We start from the raw sequence: 17,774 nt of genomic DNA, 5'->3' as shown, positions 1-17,774 counted from the left end.
CCTTCTAGAGTATGCCCCAATGACCTAACTTCCTCCCTTCTAGAGTACACTCCAATGACCTAACTTCCTCACTTCTAGATTATGCTCCAGTGACCTAACTTCCTTCTTTTGAGTGCATGCCTCAATGACCTAACTTCCTTTTATCTCTTAAAAGAACAACCACCTAACAGTAATGCTACCAGCTGGCAACTGACCCTTTAAAATACGAGCTTTTGGGAGCTTTGTTATCTGACTCATAACACAGTACTCTTCTGTGCTATGACCTGCTCCATCTTACCACTGACGGGTGAGAGGCAAGGTCACATCACAGAAGAGCATGTTAGGGAAGTGTTGTTATCCTTATTGGGAAATACTGTGTGCCATACCTCCCCTAGCTTCCACGCAGAGTTAACTTTCATGGCATTTCCTGTTGATTGTTGGTGTAAGCCCCAGGAAGGCATGAGCACCCATTCATAGGTATCAAGCATCTAGAACCTGGCCTGGCACATGAACACACAATATAAAGTAGGTGTTCTGAGCTGCTGTGTTCAGATTGTTTCCTGTCCTGGTGCCGTGAGTTCTAATATTGCTCTGTTTTATTGTCCTCAGTGCTCAACAGGCAGGCACTTTGATTCTGTACCTCTGCGTTTCTTGGAATGCAGCAGGGAATTGGTGCTCAGTAAAAATGCTAAGTGAATAAGACAAGGTCAACTGGAGCTGGGCTCTGAAGGATAAATGGGATTTTGCTAAGAAGAGGAGGGGCAGGGCGTGAAAGCAGAAGGAAAGGAGGAGTGAGGCTGGAAGGAGACTGGCTGTGAGGCCCCAGAGTCTGGCCCACCTGAGTTGGCCTCTAGTCTGCAGCCCAGCCTCCTTATGCTTGCTGAATATGCAAATGCCAAGTGTACAATCCCACGTATAGATTTCACAAGGAAAACGAGTGAGATTAGAGAAACCTCAATAACTCCTGCTGAGATAATGTCTTAAACACAAGCTTAGTGGTAATGCAAGTATGAACACACGTTCAGATTCTGTGTTTCTGAACTTGCTGAGAACTTACTCAGTTTATATATTCTAACCAGGGCAAATTCTGCGACTTACATTCGGATGTTGCTTTCTTGCCAGTTGTACATCCAAGAGAATGTGGCAGAATCCTTCCGTTTGACCTGAAGCTTTGGACTAAATCTTACGAGGGAAGGCTAAGTTTATTTAAGGGGAAGGAGGTGTGCCATTCACTGGGCTCCTATGAATTCCTAGTGTAGTGGCAGAGGGTAAATCCACAGGTGCAAACGCAACTGTTCAAAAACTAACAGAATGTTTGCAAACATGATGCTATACAAAGCACCATATCCTTTCCCTTATATGTTTCTAAACCAGTCAGTAAAATGTCAAGGAGAGGTTTAGTCCCTCCTTTCATACATTTAAAACTTTTCTTGTATGTTTGCATATGTGCACACCTGGCATGTTGAAATGGGGTCTCTCACTTGATCCCAGGACTCACTGGCTCATCTGCTGGAGCTCGACAGCTTGACTTGGGGATCTGTCATCCCCATCTCCTGAACGCCTTGAATTGCAAGCATTCGTGTGGTACTGAGGATACAAATTCAGGCACTCATGCCTGCATAGCGAGCACTTCACTGAGCCGCCATCCCTGTCCCATGCATCTTTACTTTGTTTTAGATAGGTTCTCATTAGGCAGATCTGGGTGGTCTAGAAGTTGCTATGTAGACTAGGCTGTCCTTAATCCCATAGACTCCCACCTGCCTCTACCTCTGTCTCTGAAGTACTGGGGTTAAGGGTGTTTACCATCAATCTCCACCCCCCCACACACACACCTTAATCCACTAGAAATATTCACCAACAGGTAAATAGAGCTTGTGTTGCCTGGTTATCAATATATGTGGCTCGTATTTTTCATCCATACTGGAGTAAAAAGAAACCCCAATTATCTTCAGTTAGATCCGGCCACAGTTGTATTAAATGCCCACACAGAATCCTTTCTTTATCCCTGTTGTTTACGAAAAGTACCAATCAAAGATGAGACTTTGCACAGACCAACAACCCAGAGATGTAGACTCAGCTGCTGATTTTGATTCCTAAGCCTCAGAACAGCACCTGTAAGAAAGTGTCAGAAATGAAGTCAGGACTGGAGACATCCCTCCTCCTGAGCTGTCCTCCGATTAACAGGGCCCAAAACATCCTCGTTTCCTGTCTCCAAGAGCCGTGGTGGGTGGCCCTGAGTTAAGCATTCTTTAGAAACCACCCCACCTGGTGCTACCTCCCCAGACACTCAGAGGCTCTCGGGACCACTAAGATGAGCCAGTAAGTGGTAGAGAGATGGAAGAGAGAAAGAAGCAGAAAGGTGAGTCCCCACTGAAGAGTAGCATAACTGAAGACTCAGAACTGGAGACTTCAGGGTGGTGGGAGGATGGGGGAACCTGATGTGAGAGCCAGTGATTCTGCCTGAGGCCCTGGTAAGGTGCCAAGGGGGCACATCAGGGTTCATGGCCCTGGAGTGGGGGGGTCTGTTACCACCAAAGGCCATGTAGACATTTCTGATCTGGGCTGCTGCCTAGGACCATGCTAAGAGGGCTGTGCAGAGCTGGTCCCACCCCTCAGTAGCTGCAGCACTCTGGAGGGCAGCCCCACACCTTGCCTGGGAAGCACAGTTGAACTGGCCCTGGTGGCTGACGTGTGTGCAGGAGAACTGGCCCCTGAGGGCATGCCAGTGAGAGAGCTGGCCCTGCCCATTGCTGACTATGGCACTCTGGTGAGCTGGCTTTGCCCTTTGCCTGGGCAGTGCTGGAGAGCTGGTGGGAATAGGAGAGCTATCAGGCAGATTAACTCAGCTACCACCCAGGCTGGATCCAGAGCTCTGAGTTGGCTCTATCTATGAACTGTTGGAGCACATGAAGGGGTTGGCCCTGTAGACCCAAAGTGTTGAGATCTCTCAGCTCAGGGCACCAACAGAGTATCCGAGAGGAGTCCTGTGAGGATCCAGTGTTGATGGTGTAGCAGAAGCCAGAGGCCTGGAAACAGACCAATGACTCACTGCAATGAACATTTGCAAGGACAGTTGTTTGAGCAAAAGGGTGTGTGTGTCACTGTGTAACACATGGTGACGAACAGTGAGATTTCTGTTTGCTTATTGTTTGTTTTCTTTTAGGGGAGGTTCCAAGGATGGAAGGTAGATATGGAAGGATGGGGTGATGAGTAGGATTGGGGTGCATTATGTGAATTCACAAAGAATCAATAAAGAGTTAAAAAAAAAAAGCAAGGTGGCACCATCAAGATGACTTATGGGTAAAAGCACTTGCTATCTAACCCAGTGACCTGAGTTCAATCCCAGAAAACTGACTCCTACAAGTTGCCCTCTGACCTCTATGTACACACACACACACAGACAGACAGACAGACAAATGAATAAGTGTAAAACAAAACCCACATGGACGGTGCATGAGAAAAGACATTTAAGGTTAACCTGAAATGGATACACACACATGCACACACACAGACTCACACACACAGTCCCTCACACAAACACACACGTACACACACTCACATACATGCACACACACTCATACATGCATACACACTCTCATATATACACTCACACATACACACTCACATAATACACTCACACATACCTTCTCACACACTCACATACCGAGACACACTCTCTCTCACACACACACTCTCACACACATACATACACACACATACACACTCTCACACTCACACACTCTCCCCCAGTGAGGCTGCACTCCCTAACCTTGCCCAAACAGGACCAACTAGGGACCAAGTGCAAATGCCTGAGACTGTGGAAGGCACAGAGAGGCCGGTGGAGCAGCAGGGCGGCCCCAGGAGCCTGCTGTCTTACACTGCTGTGACTGACAGGTCTGTTCCCTTTCAGGAGGACTGGCGCTGGCCCAAGTACTCTTCTTCTATGTGAAGTACTTGGTGCTCTTTGGTGCTCCGGCTCTGCTCATGCGCCTGGACGGACTCACACCACCACCCCTTCCCCGTTGTGTGAGCACCATGTACAGCTTTACTGGGATGTGGAGGTCAGTCTCATGGTTTGCTTAAGTCTTTGGGGGTGTCTGGTGGGCTTGGGTGGCTTTGGAGAGTCTGGCTACTGTCCTTCCCCTTCACCGAAACACGTTTGGAACTACGCATTCTTTATCCTGCTAACATGATAGGAGTTTTCAGACTATGGAAGTGAGTGAGGCAAGACAGACTGTTTGCCCACACACACAGGACTATATCAGGAGTAGTTTCTTACTAGGGACAGTATATTAGTTACTTGTGTCGTCGCTGTGATAAAATACCCTGACCAAAGCAATTTATGGGGAAAGGCTTAGTTTTGGTTCACTGTCTGAGTGTAAAGTCCATCCCAGTGGGAAGACTTAGAGCTTGGGAGGCAACTGGTCAAGTTGCATCTGCAACCATGAAGCAGGAGGACATTGAGTGTCAGCTGGCTTTTTTCTTTTTATGCAATCCAGGACCCAACCCAAGAAATGTTTAGAGTGGTCCCCACCCCAGTTAGCCTACTGAAGTTAGTGTGTCTGCAGGCTTATGTCCTAGGTGAACCTGGATATGGTCATGTTGGCAAATGTCACCACAGACATGCTACAAGGTCCTCCTCACTCTGCTGTCTCTGAAGATGACTGTGTGAATCACACTAACTAAAGATGGTCTGAGTGTGATAGCCCAGGCCAGTGTGCAATGCTATTCATTCATCTCAGGTTTGAAAAACCCTCTGGTTCAGTCTTCTTGTCTTTTCAGTAATATTAATAAGAGGGTTATACCTGTCACCAGAAGTTCTTTTGAAGATGAGGCAGGTCACGGCAGATGTTTACAGATGTCAGTCCCCAGTATGTGTTGTTCCTGTGCGAGGTTTGGATGAGGGCGTGTGACTGATGTTTCTCTTGAGTTCTTCTCACCGCTTCTGATTTTGTCCCACAAACTTAATGATTGACCTGAAATTTTTCTTCCTAAAGATCCCACAAGTCTCTTGTCATTTTGATAGCTGTTTTCCAAAAGGACTTGTTTGCTTCGATGTTTTTCTGAGCATGGCTGGTGTATAGCAAGGGTCAGGATTGCTTCTGTAATCGCAGACACCCCTGGAAGAAGCTCAGGGCTGTGGGGATTGGGAGAGGGGCACTGGCTCAGCAGGGGAGTCGGTGCCTACTTAAATTTGCCCTTTGGTTCCCTTGCTTGTCTCTCTAGTTGTGGCCCTGCTCAGAGTTGTAGACATGAGACCTGAGATAGAGTAGCAGGAGAACCCAATGAATGTCACTGTATCCAGTGGTGCTCTTCTGAAGCACCCAGGCAGCATGCAACGTAGCTGTTCGGGCACTTGTGGAATCGCCTGGCTTCTCTGCGCACAGTTTAACTGAGTTCCAGCTTGGCTTATGGGGTTTCTTCTAGTTATCGAAGGACTGTCAAGCAGTTCCCTCGTATTTCCTTCATTATTTAATCAAGCTCCAGGCTGGCCTTTTTAATGGCAAGACTGGGGAATGCTGGCAAAGGGGCTCTTCTCACGGCTGGAAAGTAGGTTTTGTTAAGATGAACCTCACTGGAAGCTGTTATAGTGACTGGCTCAGAAAGGTCACTTCCTCAGCCAATGGTGGGACCAGGGATGATTTGGGAACACGTCACAGGCATCTGCTGGGAACCCTGCATGGCTCCTCTGCCTCTCTGTTGTGACCATCTGCACTAATGTACTTGGGAAGGACATTTCCTGGGGGCGTCTACAGGGTCAGCTGGAGTGGTAACCATGGTGACCAGGGCAGTTTCCTTGTCCATAGGTCACTGTGTTTTATACAATGAAACAGAATGGTGGCTTTTGTTTTGGGTTTTTTTTTTCAGTCAAAATTTTTAAAAGCTTTTTTTCTTTACAAGTGTGTGTGTGTGTGTGTCTGTCTGTCTGTCTGTCTGTCTGTCTATAGTTATGTGTACAAGAGTGAATGTGCCCTTGGAGGCAAGAAGAAGATACCTGGCCTTGGATACAGTGAGGCTGGAGTTACAGATAGTTGTGACTCATCTAGTGTGAGTACTACAAGCCAAATGTGTGTCCTCTTGAAGAGCACTATGCACTTTGAACTGCTGAGCCATCTCTCCAGCTCCCTTATTTAACTTATTTTTGTCCAAGAAAGATTCTCAATTTATGTAAGCCACAAAGATGGAGAAAACGCTATCATCATCAGGTCAGATGGTTCCTCGTCGAAGGCTTCAAATGTGATCTGAAATTCGTGTATAGGAGCCCTTGGCAAGAACAACCAACCAACCAGCCAACCAATAGCTTCTCCTCTAGGGTTGATTTGGGCTCACATTCTTGCTTCTGTAACGTACAAGACTGGGCAGTTCCTTGGGTTTGTGTAGGTACCTTGATTTAAGCAAATGCTTATGTGTATATGTGTGGCTATGTGAATTTATGTGCTTTGTGTGCATGCGGGTGACCAAGGAGGCCAGGGGTTGGGGAGGGGCATCGGATTCCTGGGACTGGTGTTTGTAACCTCTTGGTGTACAAACTGCTTGATTGATGTGGGTTCTGGGACATGAACCTGGGTCCTCCTGCAGAAGTGCTCTTACCTACAGGGTCTGCCCAGCCCTGTGTTTGATTTGTTGTTTTGTTTTTGAGACAAGGTGTCACTATGTGGCCTAGTCTGGTTTTGAAATCAGCTTCCTAATTGGCAGGCAACAAGTTTCTTCCCAGTTTGCTAGCTATACTTAAAAGTGCTGTGTCTTTGTATGAGGAGCCTTTTCATGATAAAGGGCCAGATTTCAGAACCTAAGTGAGCATCTGAGCCATGGTGTCCAGGGCAAATCTCAGGAGAGGCTTTTTAATTGAAAAAACAAAACAAAAAAAAAGATGCTGATTATCTTTGTGTCATTGGCAGAGTGTCTCTTCCTCACAGGGAGGTTTTCAGTGTTGTGGGTTGGTGTGCACGTATGTCTGCTGTATGTGTATGTTTGTGTAGTATATGTGTATGTATACATGTGCTTGTCTGCGTAGTGTATGCGCATGTGAGTGCACATGTGTGTTTACTCACGCGGAGGCCAGGGGTAAATGTTGGGTATCTTCCTCAACTGCCCTCCATCACGGATTGCCTCGACTGGCTGGCCAGCAAGCTCTGGGGCTCTGCCTGCCTCCGCCTCCCGTGTATTACAGTTGCAGACATACCTGACCATACCCAGCTTTGTTCTGTGGGTTGCAGGACAACCAAATGCAGATTGTCCTGGCTGTGTGGCTATCCCACCTAGCCATCTCTCCAGAGCTGACTCAGAGTGTTCCACGTTCCCTGTCTGAGTGTACGGTCTGTTAAAGAAAGCCAAGTTGTCGAGTTGTGCTATCTGGTCTCCGGCTTCACTCTGATGTTTCTGGGCTGCAATCCAAGACTGGCTCCCTCTTCCTTAGTCTAAGAAGAATTTAGTCAGGAGCAGACAGACAGTTGACAGGACACGTGTTTGCAGGCCGTGGCAGAGGGGAGAGGTCTATAACAATCTTCCGGAGGCTACTGAGTGACCCTCAATCCCCTGGAAGTAGATACTGAATGAGGTTTAGAATCAGTGATGAGAGGCTATCAGTGCGGCACCTTACATACCTAACAGGAGATTGGCAAATGCATCATCTTTTGGTGCATTTCTCATTGAAGGACCCTGATGTTGTCAGCCTGCAGTGCCTTTGGATTCTGCGCTTTGCATCATAGGACAGATGATTCTGGCCACTGGCAAACGGGGTGGTTTAAATTGTCCATGGAGAATTGCTGCTTCTCCGATGACCCGCCCCTACAGTAGGGCTCTGGTGGGTCCATTCAGTCCTTTCTCTGGGTTACCTCCTTCGTGGATCCTGTTGAAATATTTGTGAAAATATATTGCAAAGCTCCAAGGAACCGCTGTGTTCCCATGGCGTGAGTTTTCTGTGGTTCTCCAGAACTGAGAAATTGAAATTTCTATGGTTTATATCTAGATTTCATGTTTTAATTTAGAAGAGCTGAGATCTCTAATGAGGATCTTTTGCCAAGAGTCATTAAGGATGGCCTCGCGTGCCTGAGGTTCCGTATTAACATTCTGATGGTGTCCTGCGATTTGATTTCTAACTATGGAGGTGATTTCCCACAGTGGCTGGTGAGCCATGGGTCAATTTCCGCTATCTCAAGAATCTGAGTCAGCTTGCCCTCCACACTGCTTGAATTATGATCCTTTCTAGACTCTGCAGGCAAATTCATGCATCATCCGGTATCCCAGAGGAATCTGGGTAGTGGTTGGTTGGGGCTAGATTTTAATGTGTGAGTTCATCTTTAGGCTGAGGAGGAGGAGGAAGAAGAGGAAGAGGAGGGACCTGAGCCCTGTTCTCTCAGTGGTGCATCAATTGTCCAGATGGTAGGTCATTAGAAGAATTTAGTTCTCTAGATGTGGTGCTGGCTCTTCTGTGCAGTGGGTGCTGAACCCACAGATGAACTGCTGGGTCTTCAAGCCTCCTGCCTTTGAGTAATGCTTAATCTGCAGTCACAGGGCAGGTGGCAGGCATGGGGTTGGTGAGATATATGCCGTGGTCCCCCAGCATCGCTGATGTAAAACAAAGACAAGGTGGATCAGAAGTGGCAAAGGTAGAACAGAATGTGTTCACAAGTGCTTACCCCCTCCAGAGGGACCTGGTCTCCAAGAGCCTGCTCTTCACCAGCCGTGAGACTTTGGGCAGGTTGTTTATTTTTCTGGGCCAATTATTCTATCTCTAACCCCCCCCCCCCAGAACTTGTCCCATAGGATAATGTGATGACTTATGGAAATGAGCATATAGTAGGCCCCAGGAAGCAGTAACTTTGTACTTTTTTAGCGGGAGCTACTGTTGTAAGCATGACAAAGCCAGAGATGTCCAGGAGGTCTATCTCCTGCTGGGCCAGACCCTGTAACCCTGAATGCTGAAGGGGCTGGCTAAGCAAAGACTCCATCCAGCTGGGAACCAGAGAAGCCATGATTCAGCAGAGTGGGCGGAGCGTGAGCCCACCATTGTCTATGTTCTTGATCACCAGCCCAGCTACATGGAAAAGGGATGGCTAGCAGCGTCCCTCCGCATTCTGCTCCTCATGTGATCTGTCAAGTTAGTGGCCTCCGTCCACCTCATTTTTTTCTGAGACCCTAAGATGGACTGATCTCTGTGCTTGCTTTGGCAAGCTGCTGTGAGTGTTAATGAAGACCACACCCTCAGGCAGTGGACATAGGACAACCACAAACATTTTAGCTCAGTGTCATTGGTACAGACACAGTCAAGTTTTTACTGGGCCTATGCCCTTTTACTTTTCCAATGAAGAAGCCTGGAAGGGTGAGTGGTTGCAGGTGTGGAAAGCAGGGGGAAGATGTGGATTTCCAATGGAAGTGCATGCTCCCGGGTCTGCCCAGGCATTGGTTATTACTATTAATGATCATATTTGCAACAGTGTTATTAATGAACGTATTTACAACAATGTTATTAGTGAACATATTTGCAAGTGTTATTAGTGAACATATTTGCAACAGTGTTATTATTAATGAACACATTTGCAACAGTGTCCAGCCATGGACACTATACCTCACTATCTTCTTCGTTTATCCAGCTCTTCTCTCTCTGCTCCTTACTCACCAGGCTTGGGAAACTCATTTTCTTTCTTCATATTTAAAACCCCTTTCTCTTTTTGTCTGAACAAAAACTTCCATAGATCCAAGTGGGACGGAGATGCAGTTGACCGCCATTCTGTTCTGCTTCCTGGCTTGGCTTTGAAGGCTGTCCTTCCCATTTCCCTTGTGTGGAAGATGTTTCAGTACCTCCACAAGCTCCACAGTTGATGGAGAGCTTCTAGAGTAAGAAGCAGTGTGACACAGGGAACATCAGGTGGACTAGCTGGGTTCGTGTGTTTACTTGACACAAGCTGGAGTTATCACAGAGAAAGGAGCCTTCCTTGGGGAAATGCTGCCATGAGATCCAGCTGTAAGATATTTTCGCAATTAGTGATTTAGTGGGGGGAGGGCCCAGATCATTGTGGGTGATACCATCCTGGGCTGGTAGTCTTGGGTTCTATAAGAAAGCTGAGCAAGCCAGGGGAAGCATCCCTAAGTAACATCCCTCTACGGCTTCTGCATCAGCTCCTGCTTCCTGACCTGCTTGAGTTCCAGTCCTGACTTCCTTTGGTAATGAACAGCAGTGTGGAAGTGTAAGCTGAATAAACCCTTTTCTCCCCAACTTGCTTCTTGATCATGATGTTTGTGCAGGAATAGAAACCCTGACTAAGACACCAGGTCGTCTTCATGTGGAGGGCATTGGTTGCCAATCTTAGTCACTAGAGTATGGTGTTTGGGGGTGGGGTGGGGGGATGGGCAGAAGCCAGATTGCCTAGGTGTGGGTTCTGGTTGCCCTCAGAAAATTTATGCAGAATGGATGGCTGTGAAATGTCTCTCACATGTGCATGTATCTGAACACTTGCTCTCCTGCTGATGTCAGTGTTTTGGAAGGTGAGGCCTACCTGGAGGAAGCAGGTCACTAGGGGCTGTCCTTCATGTTTATAGCTGTCTGTGCTTCCTGTGTGAGCCTGACTCTCCTATAAGCCATGTGAGCAAACAATCTCGTGTTCCTGCTGCAGCAGACATGAGCTGTTTTCTCTAGCACTCCTTGTTGCTGTATTTCCTTGCCATGATGGGTTCTAGTCCCTCAGTGTGAGTCCAAGCAAACCGTTCTCCCTTCCCTTTCCTTTTGGTCACAGAGACAAGAAAACTGATGATCTCAGGAGGTCATGAATTTCTAAAATTCTCACCATTGGGACTTAGGAGCAAAAACACCAGTATTTTGCTGCGGTGTGTGACTAGTCTTTCTGTGTGTGCTGTGACCCATGCCTGAAGGATGCGATACACGCCATGCATGACCATTGCATACACACTACGCATGACCATTGCCAGTACTCAACTTTCCTCATCTGATTTCCCTCACCAGGTGCTCACGTGGCGTGTCAAAATATTATGCCTACCTTCAATTTTCTTGAGAATGAATGCGCTATGCAGGGAGTCTAGAAGGAGGAGTGCATACACCTGCCTTAATTACACTTCTCATTTCACCAGACATTCTGCTATGCTACAGATAGGGAGGGAGTTGCCAGCTTGAAGGAAGAAAAGACTTTCCATTCAGACTCTGTATGAGAGAGGAGTCTGACAGCTGCTCGTCTTTGGGGTTGAGATTTTTCTAAGGGAAGTGCTGAGAAAAAAAAATCTCATTCTCTCACAAGTGAAGATGAGGAAACCTGATGTAGGGTTGGGAGTAAAACTCTTCTACAGGTGCCGTGGAAGAGGCCGGATTCTGGTAATGCTAACAGCGATGGCTGCAAAGGTGTAGCTCGTGTCCTGCTGAGACAGCTGTAAACACTTTGAGCTGAGTTATATCTCCCTCTTTTATCTGCCTACTGTCCTAGTGATGTGGGACTAGAGTGTGAGGCTGTGACAAGATGTGGGATGATGTTGACCAGAGGATGATGTTGGCTTGGGTACCAACTCCCTTGAAATTCTGTGTGGACGTGGTAGAGGAGGGTGGAGCTGGCAGAGAGTTGGTTTGTAGGCACCAAGGAGTGGGAGGAAAGCGACTGACACTTTAGCCCAAGTCACTGACTGCGTGGTGGTATGGGCTGTTGAGGGCTTCTCCCATTAGGTTAGAAATGGGCATCTAGAAACTTCCTGGAGGTTTGAGGAAGGCTTCTCTGATGCCCACACAGAGACTTGACTCTGTTTCTCCCATGTGTGTCTCCTCCTACATCCCCTCACCATTCCTGTCTCACTCAGCCCACATCCAATCCCCAGCACTCAGAATGCACTCAGCAAGTTGGCCTCTCAGAGGCCAAAGTCAGGAGTAAATATTGTCCTCTTAGGTTTTTTCTCTCCCTGTACAGTTTGCCTCTTCTTCAGGCTATTATGGGGTTCACAGAGGGGAGTCAGGGAGCCTGGACAGTCTCCTCCTCTTCTGTGTGGTTCCTATTCCACCGCTCACTGTGGACAAGGGGGAGCTTTCTCTTGTGACATTCTCCTTAGGAAAGGAACCTCGTGTCTCAGCCCTCAAAGGTAGAATGAGCTTACTTTTTCTAACGAGAAGAACTTTAAGATCAGACCTGGATTTGATTCTGAATTTGTGAGCAAATCATGACCAGGAACTCTAGGGATTGCTAGGATAAAACCTGAGAGATTAAAACAAAATCCCTACTAGGTTGAGCTGATTTATTCTGTGCAGTAGTCTTGTAAAATAAGGATGGAAGATGTCACCAACGACACACTGTAGCACAGTCCAGGTAACATCATTGTTGCAGAGACTGTTGATGAATAACGCATTTTCTCAGAGATGAAAATTCACTCACTGTGGGTGATTATGCCTCTTCTTTGTTATACTATGAGTAAATGTAAAATTCTTATTTATATTATTATTGACATGAATGTGAGTATGTCTGTGTGAGCACATTTCATATGTATGCATGTAGCTGCAGAGGTCAGAAGAGAACATTGGATCCCCTCGTTGTAGGCTTAGAGGAGGTTGTGAGCGTTTGACGTGGGTGCTGGGAACTGAACCCAGATCCTCTCTGCAAGAGCAACTTCTGGACCATCTCTCCAGTCCCCAAAGCAGTTCTTGGCGCCATCTTCTTGTGTCTTGAGACTGCTGACTGGCTTAGCCCTTGGTGTGTTTGCTTCGTGTTTCTACTTCAGATCCACTTGCTGCCTTGACTCCAACCCACCTGTGTGCACTGATGTTCCGAGACAAGCAGGATTCGCTGATCCTGTCCGATTGCTTCCCAACGTATGACGTTAATACTTTATCTTCTAAGAAGAACTAAACTGTGGATAGCCTGTGATGTAAAGATTGGATGGTGTCTCTGATTGTCCTTCTTGGAGGTATTGCTTATTTCTTGGCGTGGTGTACAATGTTACATACTCCAGAAGTTTCGAGGTTAATGCTTAGGTTTCAGATCTGGGAAGCTCACTTTGCCTGTCTTTCTTAGGTGGTGTGTGTTTAAAGATACATGCATGATTTTGCCTGACTAATGTTGAATTCATGCCCAACAGCATTGGAACTTAGGCCTGAGGGAACACGAACATTGTTTTTCTCAGATAAGACACATCGGGACCTTCTTGTGCTAAGGAACACTACACAGTCCTTCCATGCTGTGCTTGGGGGAATAGTGATGTCATCTCCCAGAATGCACCAAAATGTGGCATCCAACAGCATAGTGAGTCCTCGCCATCTAACAGAAGACTTAGATTTTTGGCTTCTGAGCTTGAATAACTGTACAAATTAGGGGCTACACATGGATTTTAGTGAGCAGATAAACTCACAAATACGGGGTCCTGGGATAATGAGCATAGATTTGCAACGTCACCAAGAAGGTCACATGCAGTGAAGACTTGAAAGAAGACATGAGAGTCACATGACCAGAGAGGTGCTCCAGGAGAGGGTGCAGCCAGTGCAAAGGCCTCGAGGTTGAGTCATGTCTAGGGATCACAGTGAGCTAGCTAGCGTGACTGTGATGGATCAGGAGGTGATGGGTAGGAGAGCAGGCTCGGATGCCATCCTCTATCCTTTGTTGACACATTTCAGTTAGATGGAGAGTGAGGGAAGGCATTGAGCTGAGAGGCAGGTATGCTGTGTGGAAGCAGTGACCCAGACCCCAGCCCTGAGATGCTCTCATCACATGGAATAGTGCTAGGCTGGTCCTCTGAGGCCCCACCATGGCTCCCAGGCACAAATGAGGTCCAGGGTTGTCTGTTCCTTGCAGCCGGCAGGTCCAGGTGAGAGGAGAGAGATCCTGGTCCAGCCGGGTCTCTCGTGACTGAGCGGGATGGTGAGTATCCACGGCCCAAAGAAGCACACCTGGCCAGGAGTGTTGTCGAGCGGGAACTCAACTTTAATGTAACAACCTCTTGTTTATATAAACTCGGAGCATAGGGAGGAGGGGTTTTGGAGGGGTCAGATGATGTAGGGGGTGGGGAAGGGTGACGGAGGGTATGGGGTGACGGACAGGGCCAATGACAAAGCTCTATATTAGCAACAGCTGAGCAGAGGCAGGGCTAAACAGGTCCTGTTGAGTCACTCTGGTATGAAAGTAACTAAGAGAGTTCTCAAACTCGAGCCAGGCTCAGGTTTGTCCTCAAGGCCCAAGACAGAGCCAAAATGGGGCCCAACAAGGAGCCTCATGGGACAAGGAGAGAGTAATCACAAAAGCAGAGGCCTCAGGTGACAATCCTCCTACAACGGGCGCCCGGATTGGTGCCCAGCACTCAAATTGCTGGCCTAGCAACCGCTTCTGAGCGGCGGGAGAGCAGTTGTGCTCAGTACATCTCACCAGTGTTGCTTGCCGTCCAGGGCCGCTCCACGCAGGCCAAGGCACGCCCTAGTGACTGTCCAGGGCTCTGGCCCACTTGTCCTCTGCTGGCCCCTTTGCCTGTCATCCCTGGAACCCAGTCCCGAGTCTCCTCCCTGTCCCCCATTGGCGGCACCTCGGCATCATCGTGGAGGAGGGCGAGGATCCTGAGTAGGCAAAGTGCATGTGGGTCTGCGTTTGGGCCACATGGCCACGCCCCTGCCTTCCATGCACCGCCTGGCATGGATGGGGAGGAGAGACAAGGGGCCCAACACAGGGTCAGGAACCTGCCTGTCTTTGGAGAGTCAGGAGGAAAGCCGAATCCTGGGGCTGTGGTGGGCAGTGCTCCTGGTGGCTACCTGAGGATGAGCTCTAGGGGTCAATGATGGCCACCTGATGGGTTCTAGGCGTCCATGTGATGGCTCAGTGGACAAAGGCACTGGATCTAATAATGTTCCTAAAATTCCTTCCCAAGGAGAGACATAAGCCATATTTGCCCCTTCTCCAAAGGTCCCAATGGCACACCAAAACGTGATTCCACCAAAGTCCACCGAATTTCACTCTAAAGGATCAGTGAACTCTATCAGGTGCCCCTAGAGAGCCTAGGCGAGGGGTTACTTAAAAGGGCGTGGGTACTCCTCCACTAATGACTGTGTCTGGAGAGCGCTGCTCAGCAGGGATTAGGGTGTTCCTGAAACCACTGATATGTAGCCTCCTCCCTCTTAGCCCCCACCCCCACCCCCATGCTACCTGTTGAGTTGTCCGTTAGTAGGGTGCAGTTGAATACTCTGGGCAGAAGTGGGGTTGCAGGTGACAGGGGAAGAGGTGTAAACCGGCTTCAATAACCTTTTCCAAGGCTCAGCTATGGTCCCAGGATGTTAGTTGCTTGGCTCAGGGGACAGTCACTCACAATACACCAATGGCCTGAGTCTGATTCCCAGTACTCAGACAATGGAAGGACAGCACTGGCTCCCACAAGTTTTCCTCTGAACTTTACACACACCATGACACTTGCCCACATCCCAAATTAAACAAATATATGTTTAAAAGGGCTGAAATGGGCTCCAGCTTAGGGTGAACTAGTTGAAATATTCATTGCCAGAAAGCCTTGACTGTGTTATGAGGCAGGGACATTTACATGATTCTAAACCTAGGGTGCCAGCAACTAGGTGACACTCATGTTTTCCTGGGTAAAGGCAGTTTGGGTTCCCTTATAGAATTTTTCTTTTCTTTTCTTTTCTTTTTTCTTAACTGTAGTGGTCCAATCCTTGAGACTTCTTGTCACTCACCTTTTGCGGAAAGAAAAAGGTGACCAGACAGACCTCCTGCACAAAGGTGTTTACATCTGAAGTCAAGTTTGGAAATGATTCAGGTCATGTCCTGGAGTTGCCTGAGTGACTACAGAAAACACTTCAAGGCAGCATGTTATTAAAGACACAGTGCCCCGCCTTTACAGTGTGAACTTATTAGCATTTCCGACTGATAGCCTCTTTTAGATTTAATTAGATTTCAGGCTTCAATCCATTTATTAAATGAATTTCTCACTGCTTAAAGGGTGTGATATGCTCATGGCAGTGGCCTTTATGAAGTCCTTTCTCCCTTCCTCACCTGATCAAGCAGATCCTGGCTTCTGTCTGATTCAAAGCCAGAGGTTATTTTAGAAAGCTACCAAATTGCATAAATACAACCTCTTTTGTGCTTGCAGATGCTTGGGTCATTGACTTTTGTTTCTACCTTGCCTGCCCTGGATGCTCTGATGGGCTTAGTAACAGTAAAAGTAGCTACTCTGAAACAATAGCCACCTTCTGGTTTGGGTGTTTGTTTTTGTTTGTTTGTTTGTTTTGTTTTGTTTTTGTTTTTGTTTTTTTTGTTTTTTGTTTTGGTCACTGTGAATTTGTCTACAGTTACTTTGTTGCAAAGTCCATAGGCCTTTATTTCTACTGTTGGGAAGGTGTTGGGGCTCTGTAGCTAATAGACAAGCAACCGTAATGACTCAAGCCCTGAAAGTGACTGGCAAGACAAGCTGGCAAGCAGGCTGCCAACTGTGTGCGTTTAGCAACGCTTCAAGTTTGCTTAGGAGTTTGTTTAGAGTGATTGGTCCATCCTAACCCTTGCTCTGCCATGGCCAGTGTCTGTGCAAATGCAGCTTTCACCTCACAGGAAAAGAGAATGTTTATTCTAGAATCGAATACGAGTGACCACAGCCTGGGAACACAGATTTAGCTTTTCTCAAAGGCCATGTTCCAAGGAAGTAGCAATCTCATTAATATAGAAACAGAACAAAGAATGTAGTCACAAGTCAATTGTTCTGAAGTACATTGGTCAGGTGGTAGGTTATAGCAAACTGGGGAGTGTCTGCAGTAGTTCTTGGTGCTTTCTGAGGACACACTTAGCTTTTGGGTTGGTGGAAGCTGATGTGATAGTGACAAGGCCATTAAATCACACATGGGGGAGGACAATGACTATTCAAGAGCTCGAGATAGCCCATTTTTAATTAGGCCTTGGACTTGCAACATTCCAACCTCTGCACAGTCATTGAGTTCTAACCAGCCTGTGTAGAATGGTCAAAAATGTATGTGTTCTTTCTAAGAACTTGTATCTAGACTGTGAGCTCAGGCCATCATCGGCTCCCTCCAGCCTAGTGCCTCCTTCCAGCTTCGGCTGTGCGTGTCTGTAGGGTAAGGAAAGGCAGTGTGAAATATCAAATTGTGTTTAGTGACTATGCTCTAGATCAATAATGTTTATAGTACAAAGTAGAAGAAATGCTGCTAGTCAATGTATTTTATTTTCTAAATGAACTAAGTAAGGCCTCATGTGATGATCAGTCGTGGCCATCTCAGTCAAGGACGTGGTTTGTTTGTCTTTTAATCATGTGTTCTATACACCTTCTAATGTATAATTTTGAAAATCCCACTGGAAAGGGCAGTAAGACTTAACAATGGAGGTGGAAAATAGAAATATTTCTGTCATTTACAATAAATACTTTTTGTCACAGTGCAAAAGCTGTGTTCAGAATTCTGGGATTCAGAGTGCAGGAGTTAACCCTTTGACACACACACACACATGTATACACACATACATACATGTACACACACATGCACATAATTCACACAGTGCACACAAATATACACATGCACACATACATATGCATGCACACATACACACATGAGCATATGCATGCACACATGAACACACAGACACATATATGCAAGATCAAAGACATACATGTGCATGTACACTTGCATACATGTACAGACAAATATACACATATGTATACATACACACAGACATACACTCAGACATTCATACAGACAGACAGACATACATACAGACACACATACATACAGACATACATACACACATACAGACATATATGCATACATACAGACATACACATACACACATACAGACAGACATACACACATACAGACAGACATA

General features: G+C 47.0%; 1 protein-coding gene across 1 annotated transcript in view; it reads left to right on the top strand.

Moving 5' to 3' along the window:
- The window catches only part of Hhat (hedgehog acyltransferase), a 238,387-nt gene that overhangs the window by 74,791 nt on the left and 145,822 nt on the right, over positions 1-17,774 (top strand). The window contains exon 8 of the mRNA XM_028760381.1: positions 3,890-4,040. Coding sequence (XP_028616214.1) covers positions 3,890-4,040 — 151 coding nt within the window. The remainder of the gene's footprint in view (positions 1-3,889; positions 4,041-17,774) is intronic.

Source organism: Grammomys surdaster, unplaced genomic scaffold, assembly GCF_004785775.1.
Source record: "Grammomys surdaster isolate TR1022 unplaced genomic scaffold, NIH_TR_1.0 130, whole genome shotgun sequence".
NCBI lineage: Eukaryota > Metazoa > Chordata > Mammalia > Rodentia > Muridae > Grammomys > Grammomys surdaster.
The sequence above is the reverse complement of the archived record's forward strand: the minus strand, read 5'-3'. Positions and strand labels throughout refer to the sequence as shown.